This window comes from Nicotiana tomentosiformis, chromosome 2, assembly GCF_000390325.3.
Source record: "Nicotiana tomentosiformis chromosome 2, ASM39032v3, whole genome shotgun sequence".
NCBI lineage: Eukaryota > Viridiplantae > Streptophyta > Magnoliopsida > Solanales > Solanaceae > Nicotiana > Nicotiana tomentosiformis.
The window spans coordinates 45,937,221-45,958,633 of NC_090813.1; the positions used below are offsets into that span (position 1 = coordinate 45,937,221).

The 21,413-nt window shown below is 40.5% G+C and overlaps 1 protein-coding gene across 1 annotated transcript; it reads left to right on the top strand.

Moving 5' to 3' along the window:
• Positions 1–3,170: 3,170 nt before the first annotated feature.
• Positions 3,171–4,529, top strand: LOC138904723 (uncharacterized). The gene is made up of 2 exons (XM_070193228.1): positions 3,171–3,728; positions 3,975–4,529. Exons 1-2 carry the CDS (start codon positions 3,171–3,173, stop codon positions 4,527–4,529), a joined length of 1,113 nt encoding a protein of 370 aa, XP_070049329.1.
• The last annotated feature ends 16,884 nt before the right edge of the window (positions 4,530–21,413 follow it).

Genomic DNA, 21,413 nt, shown 5'->3' on the forward strand with positions numbered 1-21,413 from the left:
AATTCTGTATGCCCGAAATACCTAAGTATAATGGAACAATTGATCCAAACGAGCATGTAACCTCTAACACATATGCAATCAAATGGAATGACTTGGAAGACGACGAGATCAAGTCTATTCTACCACTATGAAAATTTGGGGAGACCCTATCAAAGGGAGCAATGATATGGTATCACAACTTACCTCTTAATTCTATCGACTCATTTGCTATGCTTGTAGACTCCTTCGTAAAAACACATGCTGGTGCCATCAAGGTCGAAACCAGGAAATCAGACCTTTTCAAAAATAAACAGAAGGATAACGAGATGCTCAGGGAATTCGTGTCCCATTTTCAAATCGAACGAATGGATCTACCGCCAGTCGCCGATGATTGGGCTGTTCAAGCTTTCACTCAGGGATTCAATATTCGGAGCTCGGTGGCTTCACAGTAACTGAAGTAGAATCTGATAGAATACCCTGCTGTTACTTGGGCCGATGTACATAACCGGTATCAATCGAAAATCTGAGTTGAAGATGACCAACTTGGGACCCCTTCAGAGTCTGTTTATCCCGTCAGAATCCTCGACAGAGTCAAGAGAGTCATCGATCATTAACAAAGATCAAACAGGGATCGATATCTACCATATAAAGGAGATCGGAGGAGCAGTGGGTCCGGGCGGAACCCCATAAGAAACGAAAGGAGAAATGACCAAGGTCGATAAAATCAGGGTCTTATGACCAAAAATAGCTTCGACAAGTCCATCGGTCCTAAAGAAGCACCAAGTCTATTGGAATACAACTTTAATGTCGATGCTGCCAGCTATCGGGCGCATCAATGATACCAAATGGCCTCGACCTCTACAATTCGATCCAGCTCAAAGGGACCCTAATCAGATGTGCAAATATCATGGCACTCACGGTCATAGAAAAGAAATTGTCGACAGCTGAGAGAAGAAGTAGCCCGTTTATTCAAAAATGGGCACCTTCGAGATTTCTTGAGCGATCAGGCCAAGAACCACTTTAGGAACATGGATTCTAACAAACAGACAGAATGAGAGGATACCGAACCGCAACACGTCATAAATATGATAATCGGTGGAATCGGCATCCCATAGGGGCCGATGTTGAAACGCACCAAAGTATCCATCACTAGAGAGAAATGAACTCGAGACTACATACCAGAAGGAATTTTATCTTTCAGCGATGAGGATACAGAAGGGATCGTACAGCCTCATAATGATGCACTGGTAATATCTGTACTCATAAATAAAACTCGAATTAAACATGTGTTGATTGATCCAGGTAGCTCGGCCAACATCATTCGGTCAAGGGTCATGGAGCATCTCGGTCTACAAGATAAAATCGTGCATGCAGTCTGAGTTCTAAACAGGTTCAATATGGCATGTGAAACCACCAAGGGGGAAATAAAATTACCGGTTAATACCACTGGAACCATAAAAGAAGCCAAATTTTATATGATCGAATGAGACATGAGGTACAACGCCCTTCTCGGAAGGCCATGGATCCACAACATAAGGGTAGTGCCCTCGACTCTCCACCACGTGTTATAGTTCCCAACTCTAGAAGGGGGGGGGGGAGGGGGTTAAGACAATCTATGGGGAACAACCGGCCGTAAAAAAGATGTTTGCAGTCGAAGAAGTGATTCCAATATCAATACTCGCAACATCAAAGGAACCGGATTCGGGCGCAAACCAAGAGTCCAAATAGTAATCACCGATACCGGCCACGACCCAACCAGGTAAGCAGGGGACTTATGAAGATGATGATTACGGGGTTCCCCAATCCTTTATAATCCCCGATGACTCCGACGCAACTAAATCGACTGTCGAAGAGCTAGAATAGGTTATATTGGTCAAACATCTACCCGATCGGAAGGTATACGTGGGCACAGGGTTAACTCCCGAGCTCAGGAAAAAATGTATTCAGTTTCTTGTAGCTAACATAGATTGTTTTCCTTTGCCCAACATCTACCGTATGATCGATTCCACGGCCGGCCACGAGATCCTCAGTTTTCTCGATGCCTATTCCGGGTACAACCAAATACGGATGGACCCGGGTGATCAGGAAAAAACCTCTTTCATCACTAAATACGGCACATACTGTTATAATATAATGTCGTTGGATTAAAAAATGTCGGTGCCACATACCAACGCCTATTAAATCAGATGTTCAAATAATGAATAGGAAAATAAATAGAAATTTACATTGACGATATGTTAGTTAAGTCCCTGCGAGCATAGGACTATTTAAAACATTTACAGGAGACCTTCATCATACAAAAATAGTACAATATGAAGCTGAACCCCGAAAAATATGTGTTTGGAGTTGGGTCGGGTAAGTTACTCGAATTCATGGTATCCAATCGGGGAATCGAGATCAATCCCGATAAGATCAAAGCCATCAAAGATATCACGATCGTGGATAACGTAAAGGCCGTGCAAAGGTTAACCGGGCGAATAACTGTACTGGGATGATTTATTTCGAGGTCGTCCGAGAAGGGACACCGATTCTTTGCTCTGTTAAAGAAAAATAATAATTTCTCGTAGACCCCAGAATTCCAACGAGCTTTGAAGGAACTCAAGAGATACTTATCGTGCCCCCCGCTAATTCACACACCAAATACAGACGAACGACTGTACTTGTATCTGGCGATCTCGGTAAGTGGAGTCCTAGTTCGGGAAGAACAAGGTACGTAATTCCCAATTTACTATATTAGTAGGACCTTAGGTGAGGCCGAAACTAGGTACCCTCACCTGAAAAAACTGGCCTCTAGGAAGCGAAAACCGTACTTCCAATATCACCCGATATGTGTCATAACTACTTACCCGTTGCGGAATGTTATGCATAAGCCCAAACTCTCGGGCCGATTGGCCAAATGTGCTGTAGAAATAAGTGGTTACGATATCGAGTACCGACCTCGGACCGCCATTAAGTCTCAAATTTTGGCAGAACTTTTGGCAGACTTTATACCGGTCCTAATACCCGATATCGAAAGAGAGTTACTGGTTAACTCCGAAACTTCCCCGGGAATCTGGACCCTATTCACGGACAGCACCTCAAACGCAAAAGGGTCCGGACTGGGCATTGTGCTAAAGCCACCAATAGGTAATATAATTAGACAATCCATTAAAACTGTGAAATTGACTAACAACGAGGCCTAATATGAGGCCATGATTGCAGGACTTGAAATAGACAAGATCTTGGGGGCAGAGGTGATCGAAGCCAAGAGCGACTCCCTATTTAATGGGACAATCGAGGTCAAAGAAGACCGAATGCAAAGATACTTGGAAAAGTTACAGGTGACATTACATCGGTTCAAAGAATGGACTTTGCAACATGTACCTCAGGATCAAAACAACGAGGCCGATTCCCTCGCTAACATGGGATCGTCTATCGAAGACAACGAGATCAACTCGGGAGAAGTTGTACAACTTATGAGATTGGTGGTGGAAGAAGGCCACGCTGAGATCAACTTGACGAGCCTAACTTGGGACTGGAGGAATAAGTACGTGGAATATCTCAGGACCGGAAAACTTCCCTCGAACCCAAAAGAATCGAGAGCCTTGTGTACGAAGGCAGCCCGATTTAGCTTGGCTGAAGACGGAACCCTGTTCAGTAAAACATTCGATAGCCCACTTGCGATATGTCTAGGGTCGAGGGATACTGAGTACATTTTGATGTTAATCCACGAAGTTACCTTTGGAAATCATTCGAGTGCCAAATCACTGGTTCGTAAAATAATCTGAGCCGGTTACTATTGGATCGACATGGAAAAAGACGCAAAGGAGTTCGTAGGAAAATGTGATGAATGTCAAAGGCATGCTCTGATGATTTATCGAGCCGGAGAACTACTACATTCGGTTTTGTCACCATGGCCTTTCATTAAATGAGGGATGGACATCGTTGGCCCCCTCCCATGGGCACTCGGTAAGGCTCAATTTTTTTTATTCATGACTGATTATTTTTCTAAATAGGTGGAAGCACAGGTATATGAGAAGGTCATAGAAAAAGAAGTCATCAATTTTATCTCGGACCACATCATATGTCGGTTTGGAATACCGGCCGAGATTGTGTGCGACAACGAGAAACAATTTATTGGCAGCAAAGTAAGCAAGTTTCTCGAAGATCATAAGATCAAAAGGATCTTATCCATTCTCTATCACCCTAGTGGGAATGGACAAGCTAAATCTACCAACAAAACCATACTCCAAAGCCTTAAAAAGAAGTTAACTGACGCCAAAGGAAAATGGAAGGACATGCTACCTGAGGTCCTCTGGGCGTACCGTACAACCTCGAAGTCCAGTACTGGGTCCACCCCATTTTCTTTGGTTTATGGAACAGAAGCTTTAATACCAGTCGAGGTCAGAGAACCAAGCATCAGACTCCGATATGCAATGAAGGAATCGAACGACGAAGCTATGAGTATGAGCCTAGAGCTATTAGATGAAAGGCGCGAAGCCGCCCTTGTCCGGCTGGCCGCCCAAAACCAGAGGATCGAAAGGTATTACAATCGAAGGGCCAACCTTTGACACTTCAATTACGAGGAATTGGTACAATAAAGGTCACGCTAAGCACCCGAAACCCGAACAAAGGGAAATTGGGGCCGAACTGGGAAGGACCGTACCGAATTATCGAGATCACCGGGAAAGGATCCTACAAGCTCGGAAAAATGATCGACGAGCAACTACCAAACAAATGGAATATAACTCACTTAAAGAGATATTATTGTTAAGGTACCAACAAAGGATGATACGAGATCCTAGGTCTGAAAGTATGCATTGCGCTCTTTTTCCCTTGAACCGGCTTCATCCCAAATGGGTTTTCCGGTAAGGTTTTTAACGAGGCAACAAGTAAATCGTGCTAACTTAAAATTGAAGGTCGGCTACGAACCGGTGACAATGATCACAACAACATTCGAGGCCTATCTTCGGTCAGCCCCGAACACTGGGGGGCAATATCGTCGGATATCAAATTTAACAAGGGAAGAAACTTCGTGATTGAAAGGTCTCGATCAATAGGATTTATTATAAGGGACAAATGGTCAAATTAACCGTGCCCGCTCAAATCGCTCGAGCCCTGGCACAAAACATGTATACATGTACAACTATTATGCACAAGAATAAAAAAGAAGACTTTTCTTTACACATAAACATCTTGTCCTAAAAAATGTTTCTTTCATTTCTCAAGGAATTCCCTACACCCGATCCTTAAGGTATCGAGCCCAAGGGCTACCTTAATAAGAGTTCGAACATCCACTCTCACTCAGGGATTGTAGGCATTGCCTAAATTAAAAGGCTAAGGCCATTCCCGGGTCAACAAAACCCGAGAGCACAAAAAGCTTATTTGGCATTTCCCGAATTAAAAGGCTAAGACCATTCCCGGGTCAACAAAACCCGAGGGCACAAAAGTTTATTTGGAATTGCTCGAACTAAAAAGGCTACAACCATATTAACATGGCTCGGAGACATCCGAGAATCGTAGCAAAAATAAGGCCTTCAAAAATTTCTTTTACATAACCGGTTCTAAAGGCCACCCTCGGCAAATCATAAACCTAAACTATTTTGGGAAAGGTTTTGGTAACATTGAATCCCTACGACGCCTAAACACAAAATAATGTTAAAGAAAAGGCTTGTTCAAACCTTAGAACACAACCTAATTATTTCACGCTAAGGCATTTCGACCTTTGCGAATACAAATATAAAAGCAAAGGAAATATTCAAAAGCTGTGAAAAGGGATAAGCCTTAGATATATAACAAAATTTCTTTTTACAACAGTTGAATAGCCCCGATACATATTTTTACAAAGGCCGAACGGCCTCAACAAAAAGATAGTACAAAAAGGCAAAAATGCCTAAAAAGATCCTAAACAGCCTAATCTTCACCGGGGGCCACGTCGTCACCTACGAGGTCTTCGCCACCATCGGACTCACGTGACCTTTCAGACCCCTCGGAGTCTTCCTCGGGATAAGCCAGCTACCTGGCCTTGGCTTCGTATATCTTGGCATTTTCGATTTACGCCAATACGTTAAAGTTCTGAGCATGGACTCTCTCGAGGGCCTCCCTTCGGTATTGCCACCTCGCATGCTTCACCATGTTTCTCTCTTGGTCCTGAATCGCCTCGGCATCAGCTTTATGTTGGGCCACCTTATCATCAGCCTCGTACCTGACCACAACAACCTCTGACATGGCCGACTCAAGCTCTTTAGCTAGATTCTCTTGACCAGAGATAGCCGAGTTTAGCTTAGACTGAAGACCATCGATCTTTTTGGCATGCACCAAGTTTTTCTCCCTTGCAGCCCGAAGCTGAACCTCAGCCAAAGCCAACTGAGCCCGAACAGTCTCCTTCTCTGAGGCCAGGCGATCCATGTTCTTCTTCCATTCTTCGACCTTAGCTTTGACCGTATCCACCTCCCCCCGAAGCTACTCGATCTGGTCAAGCTTTTTTTGAACCTGCGGGTTCGGATCGTCAGCCATTGTGCCTGACTCATCATGACTAACTTCCAAAACTCTTCTTACCTGCTCGACCAAGTCGACATGCTCCTTCCGAGCCACTTCTAGCTCTGCCTGGGATTTCTCACTAAGAAGCTTGTAAGTATCCTTCTTCTGAGTGAGCTCCCGAGTCTCTACCTCTTGACATTTGAACTCTTCCCGGTATTGGAGGAAAGTCTCGTGATGAAGTACCGAGGCCTGCAAGCACAAAGAAAATGTTATGATTATTTAATAAAGCGAAAATGTTACCAAGGCCTGCAAAGTACATAATAAAGGAATATTTGAAGTTACTCGATTCAACGCCTATTGAGCTTCGTTGAAATGGCAGAGTGCATCCATCTCGTTCATCTTAGCTTGATCATCCTCAGTCACCAGGCACCGAAGATAGCTGGCCACCCTTACGGGGGCGAAAAGGACCTGGGCATCCTCAGGAAGGGAAAACAAATGGTGCGTTTCCGATCGGGATATGCACTCGGGGCAGGGAATCGATCGACCAATTTCGGGATCGAGGAAGGCTCACTTGCTTCAGAGGGTGAGATCTTGCTCGGTATCTTTAGATAGCCAAATCCAATGGCATCCTCCGTGGCCGTCAAATACACGTCATCGAAAAAACCACGAAAAGGGTCGTTCGATCTGTGGGCTCCCTCGATGGGGCAGTTTTTTGTTGTTGCTTGGGCCTCGTTAAACATCTACTCTGTGAATGAGGGTTATTCAGCAATCTCTATCGGACCGAGTGCTTCCTGCGAGGCTTTGCCCGTATCTCGGGAAGCCTCAGCTCCTACCTCCACCCCGGACTCATGAAATTCGGCCTCGCCTCCCCCTGGTTCAAAGGCCCCTTACCCTTCGAGCTGCGGCGACATACCTTCCATGAGATCAAAGTCTTCTCCTTCCCCCTCGGACTCATCCCTTAGTCGATAGAGTGAGTCCAGGGATAGTGCTCGACCACTGGTGCTCCAATTGGGTTTACGAGCTAATCTTTTCTTTGGCCTCTTCTTATCAGGGTTCGGGGAACTCAGAGCCTTTTTCCTTTTCTTCTCTTTATCCTATCCAGAGTTAGGGGGCTCGATGAAGATATCATCATCACCGAACACAGGCCTCATCTCAGCATCTTTTGGTAAACCTGCAAAAAAGAAGTAAAAGCAAATTAGAAGTTGATAATACGAAAGGGAAATTAAAGTAATTTGAGAAAACTATTACCATAGGAACGGGCCTCCCGTCGGCCCTTCGAGAGCTCGCACCCCGAATGCTCGAAATAAGGTCTTTGTTTTACGATGCCTTCGACCCATTCCTTGAGTCGAGGAACCGCATCCGGCATCCGAGCAACAACTACAGAATCGCATAATATAGATAAGAGGGGAGGGAAGATAACATCGAACGAAATCTTAAAAGTAAGATTAGACTTACGCTTCATATTCCACTTCTTAGAAAATGGCATATGCTCAGCTGGGATCAAATCCGAGGTCTTCACTCGGACGAAATGAGCCAACCAACCTCGGTCCTGATCCTCGTCAATTCTTGAAAAAGGGGCCTTAGTGGCCCGACGTGCAAGCTTGATTAATCCTCCTCTGTAGAGCCGGGGGATATACATGCACAGAAGGTGGTCGATAGTGAAGGGACATCCTTTGACCTCGCTCACAAAGAAGCGGAGAAGAATTACTATCCTCCCAAACGAAGGATGAATCTGATCGAGGGTCACCTCGTACCTCTTACAGGAGGCGATAATGACCAGATCTAAAGGACCCAGCTTGAAAGGGTAAGTGTAAACACTTAAAAAAACCTCCACGTGGGTGGTGATCGATTCCTCGGGGGTAGGGACCACTACAAGCTTATCGGCCCAGTTGCAATCCTCTTTGACCTTCTCGAGGACACTATCGGTGATCGAACATATGTACCTCGAGACCGGCTCGCACCGACCCGGTACCGAGAAGGTTTTCTCAACCTTGAAATCGGCTCCGGTTGGACACCCCGCAGGTACGAACATCTTTGGAGGGGGTTCTAGTGTCGGTTCTTCAGTAATAGCATGCGAAACGTTCTCAGACGGTCTCGAGGAAGAGGTATTTTCTTTTTGAGGAATGGATTTTGAAGTCTTTGCCATTGCTTCTAAATAGCGGGGAAAAGAAGGTACTGATAAAAGAGGAGGTGTAAATAGCAGATAGCTTATGAAAGCTTTCAGAAAATCGGAAGGGAAGAAGTTTTAAACTTAACATTTCAGAAAACTAGAAGATGAGAGTGATGAAGCTTTCTTAAAACACAATAGCAAATGTTTGAATGTAAAAGTTCTAATGAATGGATAAAATAGATATTTATAGTTTTCTCAAACGGCGGTTTACATCCTGTAGCGGCCGACCGTTAACTGACACATATTTAATGCCTTAAAAACTGGATCAACTGGACGTTTCAATAATTCTAACCACTTACGTCATGAATTCGTCGTCATGATTTATCGGAGTGAGAATCGGAAGCTCGTATCGTTTCTCGTCATATACTCTCTGAAAAACAAGGGAATATCATGATTGTGTCACTTACGTCATGATATATCGAAATGCGAATCTGAGGATCGTATCATTTCTTGCCATCTACTCTCCGAAAAATGAGGGGACTATCTGTATACGGGTAAAATTGAGCTCGATATTCGATCGAGCTTCCAAACTCCCTGATTAGGCCAGGGTCGAAATATTTGTGATCAGGTTAAGTCTAGCTCGAAGATCGATCTAACGCCCCCACTCATCGGCCAATGATCGAAACATGGCAATTAAGATTGAATCCAAAGCATTATCGAAATTAGCCATCGAAACTATCACATTTGCCCTCGAATTTACCGAAGACGTAACCGGTCATGTTTCCAATGGCCTCGAAGAAAGTTTTGCCAATTCATCCGACAGGGGTCCGTAATTCTTGCCATTAATCAGTCATTATGAAGAAAATCACGGAACGACTCAAAAAGAGAGCCAACGGTTAGCAAATCAAGGACTTTTGCCTTTTATAGAACAATAAAATAATATCTTAAAAGGTAGATCTCCCCTAATATATAAAGGGGACTTGACAATTCATTAGAGACATTGTAACATATACTACTAAGCAATACATTATCTAAGTTCTTACTCTCCGATATTTTTGTGTCAATAAAAGTGTATTCAACTCAAGGGTGGTTTGCTTCCTTATATTGAAATCATCCAATTCACGTGATTTGCAGTTAATTTATCGTTATTTATTTCAATTGCAATCTAATTTATCGCTTTGTATTAAATTAATCCGCATATCCTTTAAACCACTAACAAATTCAATTATTATCCGATTTTGAGGGTAAACAATACTATTGTTCCTACAAAACGAATTAACTGTATTATGTTTGAAAAATGCATGTAAAATTCAAACGAATGACAAAGCTAATTAATTGTATTGCATATAGTTCTTTCTTGGTTTTTGTTTAATTTTTTTGATCCATTAATTACACATTATTTATTTATTCAAAAACATCATCGCGCGAGAATGTTATTTTCATTTTATTCTACCACATTTTAAGTGACCACATCAACATACAAATTTGTATGGTACAACAACATACACATTAAAAATAAAAATCGTATAAATTTGATACATCTACAACAACATATAAACTAAAAATATATTTTATATAATTAATTATATAGTATAAAATTTATTTATAACTTATCTACAACTTTCATACATTATGTTTATCCAGTTAAATACAACTACAACATCATACAATTAAAATATAATTTTCATACAAATTTTGTACAATATGTCTTTTGTATGCATTTTGTTTATGATTTGTATATATTTTGTAAGTGATGTGTTCTTCTTCCTCTTTGCAATTCCAATCAAAACTTCCTCCCTTAAAATAATTTAATACATATCAACAACTTTATGTAAAACGATAGTATATATAACTTAAATACAAATTTCATACAACGATTCATACATTATACAACTATTTTTCAACTTTCATACAATACTCAAATAAAAAAATATATAATTACAACAGAATACAACTTAAGATACAATTTACATACAACTTTATTACAATTTCGTAAGTATATTGTATGTTATGTGTTCTTCGAGTTTTAATTTACAATTCAGCGTAAATCAAGTCTAATCTTAACCAAATACCCTTAAAATTGAGATACAAATAGTCCCAATTATTTTTTCCAACACTCAGTCCAAATAAACAATAGATTTTAAAAATTCAAATTCGAATTTAAAGTGTTAAAACTTTTTAATGGATGTCAATGGTGAAAAATCAAAACACCTTCAAAATTTATTAATTGACAATTTGAATTCGAACACCAATTGTAAAACATGAAAGGAAATTGTTAAGTTAAAACTCTATATTAAAACAAAGGAAATTCATTGATGAATTCCCTAAAAACGAGAGGATAAAATGCATAGAAAAATGAAAGAAGAAAAATTGGGAAAAGAATAGAGGAGAGAAAGAGAGATAGAGAGACGGAGAGAGAGCAGAGATGAGAAATAACTGATACCCTAATCAATTCCTAATATAAATGAATACTCAATAATAGTAATTTTTATATAATTGGTAAATTGTATATGCCTATGTAATTAAGTTAAAATTTGATTAGGTAGGGTAATAAAGTTTCGTATGTACTATAAGAAAGTAAAAATTTTATAGCTATTAACGCCGCAGGCCCAGGAGTACAACTTTTAAACAACCCTAGCTGGAATCCTAGTGGGGCCTAACTAATATTTTATTGAGAAATTTACGCGGTATGCCATCGCAAACACCAATTAACTCCATATACATTTATTATATTTATTTTACCTTGTATGCTTACTTTATAAAATTTTATTTACTTTTTAAATCTTTATTCTCATTATATGACATTAAACAAATCCCAACTTTTACGGAACTAGATTATCTCTCTTTAACGTATCCTCAGTCAATATTTTATTAACACCAATTACGAAAATCCATGTTTTGAGAACAAACGTGATTTGCCTTAGTTTTGTCTAACCCAGCCAACAATTTTAATCCTCACTACTGATAGCTGGCTCTTCATAGTTGTTCCAGTTAACCCATCACATCTTTATTTTTATATAGAATAAGTCCTCCTTACTTGAATTCGTCAATGGAATTAGACTCGATGGAACTCAATTGTCACGAAAAGGGTGATGATATATTTGATTTGAGTTTTGTATTCTAATTAGAATATTGTGAATTTTTTAGAGTTAAATTGTGTATTTCATATTAGAATATTTTAATTTAATATGTTTGTTTTGAATAGTGTATTTAAAATTAGAATATTGTAATTTTTATTTATAGTTGAAGAGTGTATTCTAAATTAGAATATTATGGTATGTTCGATCTGAATAGTGTATTCCAAATTAGAATGTTATGTTTTTATTTAGCTTTGAATAGTATATTTTGTCACGATCCCAATTTTCCTCCGTAGGATGTCGTGATGGCACCTAGTCTCTAAGACTAGGTAAGCCTAACATTCATGTAGAAGTGACAGAAACAATAATTTAAAGTCTCAAAACTTTAACAACAACAACAACAACCCAGTATAATACCACTAGTGGGGTCTGGAGAGGGTAGTGTGTACGCAGACCTTACCCCTACCCTGGGGTAGAGAGGCTGTTTCCAAATGACCCTCGGCATCCTTCCCTCCAAGAACTCCTCACCTTGCTCTTGGGGTGACTCGAACTCACAACCTCTTGGTTGGAAGTGGAGGGTGCTTACCATCAGAGCAACCCACCTTGTCTAGTCTTAAAACTTTAACAACTATATAAAATAAAATCTGCAACTCAACATGTACAATTTCCAAAACCTGACGAAATATAAGTCACAAACTCTAAGTAATAACACTGAATAATCTTATAGATCAATATCTATAAAAGGGTAATGAAATGAGGAAATCAAGGTAGAAGGGGACTCCAAGGCCTGCGGACGTTGGCAGGTATACCTTGAAGTCTCTACGCTCGGATTCAAATCATTGATGCCTGGACTGATAGGAGGTACCTCGATCTACACAAAAATATGTGCAGAAGTGTAACATGAGTACACCACAACGGTACCCAATAAATGCCAAGCCTAACCTCGGTAGAGTAGTGACGAGGTCATGTCGGGGCCCTACCGGAATAAATAAAAGACTGAACAAATATAAGGTAGTGTAATAAGGACAGTAATGAAATTGAAACAACAAATAGCATATCAAGGTTAGCTACACGGAACTAAAGCAATTAGTGCAATACGAAGAAAGACAATTAATAATATGCTAAGGAAACAACAACCAAAGACAAGTGCAAAAATGGATAAATTCCAACAAGAATCACTACTGAGGTACCGCCTCGTAGTATCAAATCACAAGAATAAATCATAATCTTTCTTTATATCACCGGGAGAGCCTTTACGTTATGTTTTCAAAATTATTTTCCCGAAATATCATCCCGCGTTTTAGCCCAACTTATCACACCGGATGACTTCTAGTAGTTCCCCTACTAGCCACGTGTATCAGGCCCACCTTATCTCACCGCATGCATTTCAACCCCAAACCTTATACCACCGCATGCATATCAATATCACAATGTATCACAAATCGCACCTAAAGTGCCCAATATCTTAACGTGCCAGAGAAACAAAACAATAACACTATTTTCACAGTAAATCGCCCATGGCTAAACCACAATGTACACAAGAGTCTCAACAATAATAACCGGAATGAATAACTCAACAAAATGGTATTTCACAACTTGACACTTTTTCTTAATGTGAATCACATCCTTTATATTTCAATACCAATTTCAACAACAAGATATTCCCCGATTTAACAACTTCAAGTAAAGAGTTAAACGATCAAATAATGAATACGGGATAAAGAAAATAATAACTTCAATTAAATATGTAGAGCAATTAATATGTAAGAGAATATGACAATTAGACATGTGAAAATAGACTAGAAATGATGACTATAACATGTCAAGGTAACTCAATTACGGCATGAAAGGAATCTACATAGCTAAAACCGATAATTTCCATATTTAGCCCGTGTACACACTCGTTACCTTGCGTACACGGCTTTGACATATCACAAATCCTAAGGGGTAATTCCCCCACACAAGATTAGGCAAGTCACTTACCTCGAAATACGCTAACGCAATCCACTAGAAGGCCTTTCCCTCTGTTATACAACTCCAAACGGCTCGAATCTAGCCAAACAACTTCATACTATAAATATAAACTATAGGAAACTAATTCAAACAATGAAATTACGATCTTTGCAAAGAATTAAAAAGTCAACCCCAAAAGTCAACCCGGGATTGCACCTCAGAACCCGACCAAAATTAAAATATTCAAACACTCATTCGATAACGAGTCCAACCATACAAGAGTTACCCAAATCCGACCTCAAATCGCCTTTCAAATCCTCAATTTTTCGCCTAAGAAGTTTCACAATTTTTTCCCAAATTTCCAAATTGAAAACACTAATTAAAATGATGAAAATAATAATAGATTCGTATAATTTAACCAAAACCGAGTTAGAAATTCTTACCCCAATGATCTCTTTGAATATCTCCCGAATATACGCCTCACACCAAACTCTCTAAGTCCAAAAATGGATTATGAATCAAACCCTCAAAACTTCTCATTTTCTGCCTAGCGAATCCGCTTCTGCAAGCCTGGGGTCGTACCTGCGGGAAAATCATTGCAGGTGCGGACTCCACTTAAATACAGGAGTTCCGCTTCTGCGGACCATGGCTCGCACTTGCGAGCCTGCTTCTGCGGAGAAGGAGACCGCACCTGCGGTCGTTCCCAAAGCCCCCTCCTCCAATTCCGCTTCTTCGGAAGAAATGTTCGCGCCTGTGGAGGCGCACCTGCGCCCAGATGTCCGCACCTACGAGCCCAGCCTTGGGATCTCCTTTTTTGCTTTTGCCCCCCGCGATTCTGCACCTGCGGTCAATCGCTCCGCAGGTGCGATGACACCAGCAAGCCTAGGACTTCAACAATGAAGCTAAGTCCCAAATTGATCTAAATTCAATCCGAACCATACCCGGGGACCATGTCCAAATATACCAACAAGTCCCAAACTACATAACAGACCTAATCGATTCCAAAACAATAGAAAGAACGGCTGACCAATCTATCGAGCATTTGATCTAAGAAAGGAAGTGGAAAGTGATCATTCCTTTTGACTTTCTTGAGCTTGCGATAGTCCATACACCACCCTCAAACCAGTCACTGTTCTTGTAGGAATCAATTCATTCTTGTCACTGGTGACTACCGTCAAGCCCACCTTCTTTGGGGCGCATTGAACCGGAGAGTTCCATGAACTATCAGAGATAGGGTAGACAATCCTGGCATCCTACCACTTGATAATCTTCTTCTTGACAACTTCTTGCATAGCCTCATTGAGTCTTCTTTGATGTTCAATAGATGGTTTTGCTTCATCCTCCAACTTGATCTTATACATGTAAAAGGTGGGGCTTATCCCCCAAATATCGGCCAAGGTCCACCCAATAGCCTTCTTCCTCTTTTGTAGCACCGCCAATGTGGAATCTACCTGCACGTTAGTCAAACAAGAGGAAAGAATAACCGGTAAAGTAGAACAAGGACCAAGAAATTCTTGCATCACTTGATCGTCATCAAAAAGGAGCCTTCCACTTGAAGTGGGTAAATTCCCGCCTCTTCCACTTCTTGTGATAACTGCCATGGCGTGCTCCATATTATTACCACCCTTTGGGTTTACCACCGTGTCACTTGGTAGTGCCCCCTTAGGATGAGAATTTAGAGCTTGAGAGATTTGCCCCATTTGAACTTTTAGGTTGCGGATTGATGTATTGTGTGAGGCATGTTTGGCATCTGAATCGGCATTCTTTTCCATCATTCGCTTGAACATACTTTCAATATGCCCCATATCATTTTTTGAAGAACTTGCACCATGGAAAGGATAAGGATTTGGGTTTCTCGGTTGTCGGTACATCAGGAACCTTTGAAAACCCGACCCCCGGTTGCCTTTATTATTACTCCATCCACCTTGATTGTTGCCTCCAAAATTTCCATGGTTGTTTCCAGTCTAATTTCCTTGATAACTGCCATGATTGTTTTGTGGTCTCCGTTGTTATTGGCTTGGGTCTTCTTTGCCCTTGAAAATTATTCACATATTGCACTTCCTCTTCTTATTTATTATAGGAATCATCTTGCTCAAAACCACCATCATCTTGCACATAGTTCTCCACTCGAGTTTACACTTGTGGACCCTTGGTCCTGCTTTTGTTCACCATCATGTTTACTCTCTCCATAGCATTGACTTGCGTAGGAGCTTGCACTTGATTTAGTTGGGCCTTTGCTAATTGAGTCATGGTAGTTGTCAATTCGGAAATGGCTTGCCCATGGTCTTGAAACTCTTTATGAAGGTGAATCATATTCGGATCACCTTGTGGAACATTGGCCCGGGATTGCCAAGACGACGACGTTCTGCCATCTCATCCAAGATTTCACATGCCTCCGCATAAGGTGTAGTCATGATGTTCCCACCGGTTAGGTTATTCACTACACATTGGTTGGTTGTGTTAATCCCGCGATATAAGGTTTGTTGAATCATGTTCTCCGTCATATCTGTAACGACCCAACCGGTTATTTTTTCTTCTAGAATCCCGTTCCCCTAAATATGACTCCCCATATGTTCTTTTACTATTTTATGAGGGATGGTTAGTTCGGGATTTGGAAGGGTTCGGATTGAGATCGGAACACTTGGTTCCTTAGTTTGGCTTTAAAAGGCCAAGTTTGACTTCATTCAACGTTTTAAGTAAACGACCTCATAATCGGGATTTGATGGTTCCAATAGGTTCGTATGATGATATTGGACTTGGGCGAATGTTCGGACCGAGTTTTGGACAACCCAGGAGCATTTCGGTGCTTAACAATGAAAGTTGACTATTTGAAAGTTTTAAAGTTATTTAAATATAGTTTGGAGTAATCGAGGTCTATTTGAAATTCTGAGCTAGGGAATAGTTTCGTATGGTGATTTAAGACTTGCATGCAAATTTTGGTGATATTCCAAGCAGTTTAAGTATAATTCGGTGCATTCGGAGAAATTTGGAAACTTGAAGTTCATATTCTGATTCAATTCAGCTTTGGGGTGCGATTCTTGGTTGTGTTGTTGATTTATATGTTTTGAGAGTTCGAGCAAGTCTGTATTATGTTTACAGACTTGTTAGTGTATTTATACGGGGTCCTGAGTGGCTCGGGTGAGTTTCGAACCACCCGGAGCTAAGTTGGAAAAACCAGATTTCCAATTCTGGTTTCCTTCTTCGCGAATGCGGAAGGGCTCTCGCGTTCGCGATGAAGGATTTGGGGGAGATGGAAAATTGTTCTTCGCGTTCGTGGATAGGGGGTCGCGTTTGCGAAGCATGGGATCCTAGGCCTACGTGTTCACGAAGGCCATATCGTGTTCGCGAAGAAGGACGAGCCTGGGCGGGGTCAGTACACTTTACCCTTCGCGTTCGCGAGGGAGTGCACGCGTTCGCAAAGGGAAGGCCAAGTAAGGCTTCACGTTCGCGAGGCCCCTGTCGCATTCGCGAAGGTCCTTTTTAAGGCCTGCGGAAATTTTCCTTCGTGAACGCGAGGCACCTGTCGCGTTCGCGAAGAAGGGGTCAGCAGAGCTGGGCAGAATGCCTTAAAAATGGGGCTTAGCCATTTTTGAGCCCATTTCTTCCATTCTTGGGCGATTTTGGAGCTTCTTGAGTGGGGTATTCAACTAGAAACTTGGAGGTAAGTTAATTCTACCCATTGTGAGTTAAATACATAGATTATGAGTAGATTATAACATGTAAATTGTGGAAATAAAGGATTTAGATGAAAAATCTAGGTTTTGACAAAATGAGATTTCAACCACGAAAATTATTATGGAATGATATGAAAATTGTATATTTGAGTTGTTGATATTATGGGAAACTATTTCCTCCGAAAATTTTCGGAATCCAGGCATGTGGGCCCGGTGTGAATTTCAGGAATTTTATCAATTTGTGTTGGGAAATTTATCTAATAAACTAATTTCGAATTGTTGAGCATGTATTAATTAAATTATATAACATTTGGCTAGTTTTGGTTTTTTCGGCACCAAATTGAGGCTTTAACGTGAAGTTGTGTTCGGGAAATGAACTTTGAGACGAGGTAAGTCTCTTGTCTAACCTTGTAAGAGGGAATTTACCCCATAGGTGTTTCAAATAAATAATTATCTTTAATTTTGAAGGCTACATACGTACGAGGTGACGAGAGTCTGTGTGTAGCTACTTGCTATTGTCCGGGTAGTGTTTAGGACCCAATTCATGAGTTGTTTGGAATTATTGCATCATACTTGTAAATTTAAAAATGTCTAAATCATATTAGTAATTGTTGGAAAATTTGTGGAAGTTCGCTTATGAAATTAGTATTATTGTTGTATAAAACCCTCTATAATATCCAAGCCAAATGCTTATAAAACATTCTCCTCTTCTTGTGAAGTGGGCCGAATGCCTCGGCAGTAGATAGATGCATCTATGGTTCGTGCCGCTCGACCCTCGGCAGTGTATACATTATTCTGGATCGGTCCGTACGACCTCGGCAGAAATCGTGCTTAGTAATAAAAAAATTTCGGTGCTTTGATATTTATTTTATTGCAGCTTGTGAAGGTAAATGATTATTTGAAAATTTGTCAAATTGTGAAGAATTATTTGTTTCTGCCTGCTAAGGAGAATTTATTATTGATCACATAAATTGTGTTTATTTAAATATTTCTATCTTAATATTATTGACCCATAGTGAGTGTCAAAGTCGACCTCTCGTCACGACTTCTTCGAGATTAGACTTGATACTTACTGGGTATACGTTGTTTACGTACTCATGCTACGCTTGCTGCACTTTTTGTGTAGGATATGAGACAAGTACATCAGGCGGTCCCGCTGGTGCTCATCCCCATTATCCCGAGGCCTAGTGGTGAGTTGCCTTCCCTAAGCCGTTCCACAACACCTAGTGTCTCTTTATATTTGTATTCTGTCTATTTTATGTTCAGACAGTATTTTGGATTTTGTATAATCTACTAGATGCTTATATACTTGTGACACTAGATCTTGGCATGCACTTTAGTAGAATTGTGGGTGGAAATTTTTTTATTTTTGGTTTATTTAGACTTTTTATTTTTCTTAAATCTTGCAATTAAGGAAAGCTTTATTACTTGGAAACTTATTAAAAGAGAAAATAGATGTTTAATCCACTAGTTGGCTTGCCTAACAGTGATGTTGGGTGCCATCACGACCTATAGGTAAAATTAGGTCGTGATAATATCGTTGTTGGATCATTCCTTGATCTTTGTCCTATAATGCTCCCACATCTCGTGTAGTGGTTTATTCAGCTCTTGCTTGATTGCCAAGATCTCATCTCGAAGTCTAGCCATGTGCCCAGGAGAGAAAAACTTAGCAATGAACTTTTCCGCCAACTCATCCCAAATGTGAATTGAATGATTCAGCAATCATTCCAACAAATCTAAAAGTTTTCCCCCATAGAGAGAAGGGAAAAAGCCTTAGCCTCAATGCATCCTCGGAAACATTAGTTTGCTTGCTCACCCAACACGTATCCACAAACCCTTTCAAATGTTTGTAAGCATTTTGTAGTGGAGCACCGGTAAAGAAACCCCGTTGCTTAAGCAAAGTGAGCATCACATTGGTTATTTGGAAGTTTTCCGCCCTAATACGGGGAGGAACTATTGCACTAGCATAACCTTCGTTGGACAATATCCGGTGTGGAGCCGCTCTTGGTGGAGGTGGGAGTGGAACGAGCACATTGTCATGAGGTACCCGGCCTCTCCGATTGGCTTGTGGCTCAGAGGTAACTCCTCTACTTTCTCCTCTTCCCCGTCCAATTCCCCCAAAGGCAAATTTTCGAGCTCATTCTTTGCCATGGTTGTACCTAAAATTTCTGACACAAGTTAGTAACACGGAAGAAAAAGAAGATATTCCAAAAATAATCCCAAATATATAGCTAACACCATTTAACTCCCCGACAACGACGCCAAAAATTGATCCACATTCAATCCGCACTCAATAGTGAGTGGAAACGATCGTTGGAGAATAGTACCTAACAAGAGTCGGGGTCAATTTTCACAGGGATTTACTATGGGTGTTAGGGGTATATACTTGACAAAAGCAAATGGAACAACTAAATTTCACTTCCAAACAACGGGTTTTAATTTCAAATTCTAATTTTACTCTAACAGTATTAAGCTAAGAGAATAAATTAGAAAGTGAATGGTTGTTTTTGGTGTTTTTCCAAATAGTTAAAAGAGCCTAGGGATGTGACCTTAACCTAGGTGTTCGCCTAATGGGTTAAATACGTTAACACTTGTTTTGTTGATTGGGGTGTATTAAAGCTCTCAACTCTATGTTTCCTACTCAATACCTCTCGGTCATAGAGTGATTTTGCCCAATTTGGTTTTTTCAAGACCATATGGGTATCAAGCTAAATAGTTAATATGAATTCAAGTCGGGTTCTCACTCTCTTTAGTTCAAACCCTTTAATTAGGCTAATAAAACTCTTAATTAGCCCAATTTCTTTTTAGCCAAATTTTTCCAAACTAGGTCTCTCTTTCTCAAGCAAAGACCAAGTCAAATAGGCATGAATCAATATTTGCAACCATTAATTCTGAAATTAAAGCATAAACTAGGCTAAATAATCAATACCCAATCATAAACAAGCATTAAATTAAATACACATAAGGTTTATACACTTGGGTTGGGTCATAACCCTAGTAAGAATCTAGCTACTCATAATGAGAAATGAATAAAACAATAAAGAAATACTAATTAAACTCATAATCTAAGATTAAAATGATAAAATATGATGTTTAAATCCTAAAATAGTCACAAACGTTCTAAAATAGCAAAATCCAACGGCTACAGCAGCTCAAACTTCGAAACTTGACCTAAAAATGTGATTCTCGTCTATTTATAGTGGCCCAAAATTCGCTGACGAAAATGCCCCTCGAGAGGTTCTACGGCCGCATAATTCTATGTGCGGTCCGCAGATTTCTTTAGCTTGCAGGGTCTTAGATTCTGCAACCGCACAATTTTGGTCTTTGGCTGCAAAGCATCTTCTGCGGCCGTACAATTCTTGTGCGGTCTACACTTCAGGCAAGGCTTCAAGTCTTGGTCATTTGTACACTCTCTGAACTTTGAATCATTTATCAGTGCAGACCTTGTTATGCGGCCGCACAATTCATGGTGGACCGCAGATCTGCTAAAACTCTATTGGGTTCTTTCACTTGTTCTGAGACCGCAGAGGGAATTCTGCAGTCCGTGCTTTCTTCTACGACTGCAGAAATTCTTCTGCGGACCGCACTTCTTAAGTTCTGCGTCCCTTCTTTGCCTTGTGAGTCAGAACACTCATTTGTTTAGTCGGATTTCATCATAAGAGCCTAAACATCCAACATTCCTGCAATTTGCATACTTTCATTAGTTTTGGGAACATAAATAAATACTTTCAGACTAAAAACAAAAATCAAAAAGGTGCTAATTAGTGGTCAAATTCCACACTTATCATGTGACAACTACTTAAAAGTCTTTTCCTAAAAGACCCACCACTAGGCAGCAGAAAAGGGTTGCTCTTGACACTCCTTAAAAGGAGAATAAGGAGAAAAAGAAAATAAGAAGACTTGTGAAAAGTAGACGAGTTGATGAGGAGGATCTACCTCCGGCAAATATTGTCGAGGTTGAGGATAAAGAAGTGAATGAGGAACCTGCTTCTCTTATCCGTAAAACCTCTAAGAAGATTGTGTTTGTGAAACAGAAGAAGGTATCATCTGCAAAGGTTGTTGAAACTGGTGGTGAAGAAAGTGTTGAGAAGAAGGAGTCTGGTGAGAATGAGAGTGTGTTGGGAAGGAGAAAAGTGTTGGAAAAAAGAAGTCTCTCAAGAG

What these genes read in the sequence shown, in the direction of transcription:
- LOC138904723 (XM_070193228.1), top strand. Translation starts at nt 3,171, where the DNA reads ATGATTGCAGGACTTGAAATAGACAAGATCTTGGGGGCAGAGGTGATC. An exon ending in ATTCGAGTGCCAAATCACTG is followed by an intron (nt 3,729 to 3,974) that starts GTTCGTAAAATA and finishes TTTTCTAAATAG; the next exon opens with GTGGAAGCACAGGTATATGA.